Source organism: Sphaeroforma arctica (assembly GCF_001186125.1).
Source record: "Sphaeroforma arctica JP610 unplaced genomic scaffold supercont1.332, whole genome shotgun sequence".
In the NCBI taxonomy this organism is placed as follows: domain Eukaryota; class Ichthyosporea; order Ichthyophonida; genus Sphaeroforma; species Sphaeroforma arctica.
Window position 1 is genome coordinate 39,862 of NW_014040226.1, and position 6,232 is coordinate 46,093.

Sequence of the window (6,232 nt, forward strand, 5' to 3'; positions counted from 1 at the left end):
TATATATATATATATATATATATATATATATATATATATATATATATATACATATGTATGTATATAATATATATATATATATATATGTGTGTGTGTGTGTGTGTGTGTGTGTGTGTCGGTTGTTTTGACACCTTGCTCCTTGTTCCCGTAGCTCGTGGTGAGGTGTACGGCTTTACTCCCTAATAGTAACCAGCCTTGTCATTCGGCGTTATACAACTACAACTGCCTACATGTTCCCCTAGTATTATGCCTGGCCATCTGTTTGACCATTTGATGATGGGCTCTTCTTGCCAAGAAATTCTTTAGGCCGACACCTGCCGGCACAAGCTCATTACTGACCGTAACCACTCTTATAGCTGCCATAATTGAAAGCCATTATTAAACCGGCCATTATTTAACCGGTAAACCTACTATTGTTTACAGAATGGCCAGGAGTCGCGGCAAATACCGTGAGCTATACCACTGCTTCATTTCATCGCTTTGGCATGTATATCGATTTTGTGCCGGTAGTCGCTGAAGTGGCCACTGAACGGACTTTCAACGGTGCTGTGAAACTTGATATCCGATTTAAAAACTTGGTACTCTATACGATTAAATCTTCTGTCGTGGCCGCGTCTTGCGGTGTACTCCCATCTACTAAATCAACTATAATCAAGTCTTCTCTATACTCTGATACATCCTCAAAAGTATCGGTTATGTTCCTCAAAGCCTCCACTGCCTTCAAATCGCACATCAGCGCTTCCTCCATCACAGCTGATGAAGCGTAGTTAACGATATCCCAACCCTTTTGGGGTGCCAATTGGCCAGGGTCACATCCGTCGGTACCTAGACGGGCGAACTGATTCAACAAAACATCTGGAATTGGCAATCCCACGCTGAACGCAATCTCCACTATTCCGCCGTCATCAGCACCAATGACACACAAATCAGAGAACGCCAGATGGCCTGCATTCGCGATACCCACGAGCCTTTTACTGGGCGGCGTTACTTCATAACCTTCTGCTTGTCTGTCATATGCAACGATGGCATCGTCCACCGCGCCAAGAATCAGTGAGGATCCCGGAAAGTCTGTACCGTTGGTGCCATCTGCCGCCATCGGGATGAGCACAAGCACACCTTCGATCTCTCCCATATCATTTAGACTGAACCCGCCAGCACTGTGGCCTGATACTGCGATCCTACTTAGATCCATTTTACCCTCAAGAAATGCAATATCAGATACATTTGCTTTTAGCGCGTTGATCATCGCATCTACATCCCCTGGCACATCCCGCTGAAGTTGGAAACTGAGCAGTGATCCTAAGTATAGTCCTGGATGGTCAGCTGCCACAACAATGAACCCCCTACTTGCCCAGTGATTCACGATAGTGAGCGATTGTGTCCGGAATCCAGCCGTTCCATGTATGAATACCATAACAGGATAAGGGCCATGCTCGGAATCTACAGGTAAACCTATGTAGCAGTCACACACTTGTTCTACAACAATGTCATCTGGGATATCATCCGCCATATTTTCGGGTATCCACTGACGTATATCGTACACATGCTTGTCTTTGCCTGCTTCACTACCCCATAAAGCAGGATACCATACTTCAGTATTATATCCTGCTAGTTCGATATTCCTAGCACCCACCGTCCACGGACCTCTCTCTGAATAGTTTTCTGGTAATTTATAGATTGTTGTGTTCTCGCATGCATTTACAGTGCTTGGTTCCGAAATATTTTCCGCAACACGATCACTCATATTATCATCCACTGCTACACCGAGCACTACAAGTGCAGAGGCAACAATGTGTAGAAACGCGACTAAGCTGTGCATCATCACCGGAAAACTCAACAGATAGCTTTTGACCCAAGTTCCTAACTTTGTTCGTATCTTACTTAGCAGTATTCTCGTGCAGTTCGGTGCCTGGAATGTTCACTCGCTCTATGTATCCTGAAATGTTCGGCTCTGTGACAAAGATTCTTTCCTTCTGTAATAACAACAACAACGCCACGAATATAATAAATCCTAACTCCACCGCAACGCATATTTACTTTTATTCAGCAATGTACATTGTACAACTGCTTCATTTATACATCATCTAAATAACAAAATAAATAAAAAGTGTGGTTTTGGCTTTAAAGGCACGATAAGCCAATGAAAATCGAATTACTTGCACTATAAAATATGCCCAGTTGTCCACAGTCCACAACTCCACCGTACAGTCATGAGTCAACACTCCACACTCCACAGCCCAGCAGTACAGTGTGGAGTCCACAAGAAGTCCACGAGTCCCACAGTCCACAGTCATGAGTCAACAGTTCAACACTCAGTCTCAAAGTCAACAGTCCAGTACAGTGTGTGGTCCACAAGAGTCCTCAACTCCACACTCCTGTAGAGTCCACACTCCACACTCCAGCAGTGCAGCAGAGGTTATGATACTGTTTTAGACACCTTTTTTTTTTAAATAGGTCTCATTACTCATGTCTTAGGTCTCAACTCTCAAGTCCAGTGCAGCAGAACTGAGGCCTGACTCCGTGACTCGCCTGTCTGGGAGTGAGAGCTCCAAGCCCATTTTTAATACAACTGTTAGATAACTTTGAGTGAATGTCTTTATACGGCACTGGCGACAGTAAAATTATTAACCACCTCAGGCCCAGTTTCCTACCAGTCTTATAATTGAACTTTTTCGAGTTTAATTTGCTTAAATATATGTATTAATGTAGTTAGCGTGATTTTAAGCACTTGTGAGATGTGTTTGTTTTCTGCCGGTTTGTTTGTTATCTGTCGGCTGAAAGCCCTCGACTTAAATATTAGATATTGTAGCGCGGATACAACCCATTTGTTGCACTTATTTTAGGTCCTTGTCGGTCATAAGGGCTTGACATATGTTAGCAGTTAGACACATGTATATAGTCGTCCTCTGTCTTAACTATTGCTTCGGATTCGCCCATGGTTTTACAGTTGACATTATTCGTATCCAACATACGTCGACCTCTCCTCTGAGGCCGACAAAGAACTAATACAAGTGCAATAAATGGGCTAAAATCACGCTAATTACATCTTAAAAGCAAATTAAACTCGAAAAAGTGTGAGACTGGTAGGAAACGCCTTGAGGTGGTTAATAGTTTTGTTGTCACCAGTGCCGTATAAAGACATTCCTCTGAGGCTAGACTCTGGAGTGAATGCTCTTAAAAATGAGTAATAGTAGTTATGTGTGCGGAAAAACTTTTCCAAAAAAAAGACAATATATATTATAGAAATTGAGCGCTTTCTTAAGATAGAATCTAAAGTTCGGTATTTTACCTATTGAATTTTTTTTTAGATGATTCTTCAGACAAAAATAGTTCAAAACATATATTTACCATACATATATGTAACCGAAGACGTACGCACACACTACACAGCACAAACAGTGCATAACACAACACAACCGCTGGTGCAGGTATCTGAAGAATGACATGATGATCATTCCACTGGAGCTGTTCCCTCTGATCGCGTCGTTCTGTGATATCAATACCCTCAGAGCACTCACTGAGAGCAGCAAGGACATACGCCGTGTTACACATAAGCATGATTTATGGACGCTGGCCTTGGAAAGAGACCGCTTTTCCTGGTGCAGGTATAGTATATAGTGCGTATTGTATGTAGCATATTGGATATAACATATTGTATGTATCATATTGAATATCACGAACGTATTGTATATAACTTTGAATTAAATACTTATTGTACATGCGCATACGTCCAGCTGTACTGTGTATTTTTACGACAAGCTATTTGTTGGGCGTTTACAGCAAACTATTATTTACGCATATACGTGTTGTGTATTTATTTATATAACCTGTTGTACAGATAATGTAACTGGCGTGCGTCTGCCACGTTGGCATGTGTATAGTGTGACATGCTTTCCCTCTCTATACATCTTTGTGGGCTATATGGTCAGACATGGAGCGACTCGAGTCTATATAGAAGCTATCGAAACACTTATTTACTTTCAGGCATATATATATATATATATATATTATGCTTGTATGTGTGTGTTAGTATTTATATGAATCATGTTATACATTAACTGCATTAAGCTGACTGTTTCATATGACTGATCCTATTTGATTACTATGTGCGAACCCAAATTCAACGCTATATTCTATGATGAAAGTACATTACGCAGCTACCATGCACAGCACTTGCACTCGCGCTTTACACCACTGCACTCTACGTCGAACAGCTATTGGTTTAAGCCCGCTCTGTTGAAGTATGCCTACGAGCACCGGGAATCAAAAGTAGCTATCCTGGCCGACATTGCGTACAGACATAAGAAAATTCCGTTGGGGCTGTTGCAACGAGTATGTTTGGGGTTTATTGGCTGTCTACGGACTCTTGCGCATTCTGTTGTTGTGCCGTTCGCTTGCTTGATGTATTTGTTGTGATCGGTTGAATCTGGCAGCTGTAGTGTGTGTGCAGTGCAAAACTTTGAAGGGAAGCTATTCACTCTATGCTTGCAACTGCCCTAGAGCTGCAATCAACCATTCATTCAAGAATGTGTACTTGCCAGCCGCGTATGTGTTTGTCCTGGACTGCTAGCATACACGCCAACTATAGTTGCCCGCTCCTGTATATGCAACTTCGTATGTTAAACTTCGAACACTGATGCAGATTTGTGATCGCATTGGGGAGATCAACATGTATGAAATGTTGACATACGCCATCATCTCCATGGACAACACGTTCAAGAAGCTGATGATTGTTTACGAAGATATCCTGTGGAGTATGTCGCGACGTGAGTTTGAGTTCTTTGTCCCAAGAATCATAGAGGAGGGTGAGGGTACAGGCTACTATCGTATAAAAGCTGTGCTAGATGCCATGAACTTGCACCGCATCGAGGTCGACAACCACGCGCACACAGCGTATCTGTATGCGTGTTGCAGCTTCAGCAAGGATTCCGCTGAGTACCTAAGCTCACTCGATGGATACTCTGAGCTGAAGGGCCATGAGGATTACCTGACTTTGTGCAAGCTATCGTCGTAAGTGAAATGCGAACATCTATGTGGGAAAATGTGCGTGTGGAGTTTGATTGTAATGTATGTCGAATGGAATGATGTTGTCTGCGTGCTACTGCTATTTACAGCATGTCAACGAGAAGTTAGCTCGCTCAATGTGTTGTCTAGGCAGAAGGGGTATGAGCGTTGTGGGGTACAGTGAATACTATCCGAGTATGTATCAGATTCACACGCATTTGTTTATGTCAGTACTGTCAGAGTTGCCTCTGGATCTGTGTAAATTAGGCAATTATAAATCAGATGTATATGTGGATTAGGATGTTTATGAGCGATAAGTTGCTCGTGGATCTGTCCTCCAATGTACGAGTTAGAGTCTGCAAACAATGTATATCCATAAAAATTTCAATTTCTTCAACACAACTGTCAATTAATTAATCAAAGGCTTCGTCAATGAAACAGTTAAGCTCTCTGTACAAATCCCGGGGCGGTTCAATCACATACCCGCATATAAGTATATACTCTCATGAAGTGTGCCTGTGATAAAGGATGGCTCACCGTTTACTACTGAAAGTTATAATGAAGGGTAATCGTACGATTAGCTCATTTCGTCCGCACCAAAATCCTACCCTCAGGAACTATATCGAGAGTGGCTCCATTGTAGTTCTGCGCAGTTTCTGCAAGCGCGTGGTGTCCTGGACGAATGAATTCAGATTGTATGACCACACAAAAACCCTTATACAAGACATTATTGTACATGCTCGTAATAATAAGCAGTACCCGCATATCGAGTGCATATTGGATGTACTGAAGAATTGGACACCCCCTAAGGAGACCAGTGGTGAAATGGGCGTTGCGCTGTTAATAACGGCTATTGAAAAGTATGTGAAAGTAGAAGGCCAAGATAACTCCGAATGGTACCGTGAAAAAACGTGATGCAGGATTCTGATGCACATCAGGAATGAAGCTGGGGTGCGGTGTTAAGAAACTGGTGGATGTCTCATTTCAATTCCAGAAATAAAATGATGGTTTAGTAATATTGGCTACTTTTTTTCTTTTTTTTTGCATACCCGTCCTATAATTCTAACACAATTCCGTTACGCAGTGGATGAAGAAGCTTTTTTTTAATATAGGAAAACCGCGTGCGCATTTTAACAAATTTCAATTTGAACCAGAAATGAGTGATAGAATGTCCCACATATGTTGGCAACTTGGCGTTTCGTTATACGTACTTTCACACCCGAAGTAC

At 42.1% G+C, this 6,232-nt stretch overlaps 2 protein-coding genes across 2 annotated transcripts; one reads left to right on the forward strand and one right to left on the reverse strand.

Moving 5' to 3' along the window:
- Positions 1 to 226: 226 nt before the first annotated feature.
- SARC_05283 (hypothetical protein) lies at positions 227 to 1,822 on the reverse strand (the record flags this gene model as incomplete). Its single annotated transcript, XM_014300860.1, has 1 exon — positions 227 to 1,822. The coding sequence occupies one exon, from the start codon at positions 1,820 to 1,822 to the stop codon at positions 584 to 586; it is 1,239 nt and encodes a 412-aa protein (XP_014156335.1). The 3' UTR covers positions 227 to 583.
- A 1,547-nt stretch (positions 1,823 to 3,369) lies between these two features.
- SARC_05284 (hypothetical protein) lies at positions 3,370 to 6,013 on the forward strand. Its single transcript, XM_014300861.1, has 4 exons — positions 3,370 to 3,605; positions 4,215 to 4,332; positions 4,643 to 5,010; positions 5,619 to 6,013. The coding sequence occupies exons 1-4, from the start codon at positions 3,445 to 3,447 to the stop codon at positions 5,917 to 5,919; spliced, it is 948 nt and encodes a 315-aa protein (XP_014156336.1). The 5' UTR covers positions 3,370 to 3,444; the 3' UTR covers positions 5,920 to 6,013.
- The last annotated feature ends 219 nt before the right edge of the window (positions 6,014 to 6,232 follow it).

Coding starts and splice junctions, on each gene's coding strand:
- SARC_05284 (XM_014300861.1), top strand. CDS start 3,445: ATGATGATCATTCCACTGGAGCTGTTCCCTCTGATCGCGTCGTTCTGT. Junction 4,333..4,642: donor CGTTGGGGCTGTTGCAACGA/GTATGTTTGGGG, acceptor ACACTGATGCAG/ATTTGTGATCGCATTGGGGA. Junction 5,011..5,618: donor ACTTTGTGCAAGCTATCGTC/GTAAGTGAAATG, acceptor TCCTACCCTCAG/GAACTATATCGAGAGTGGCT.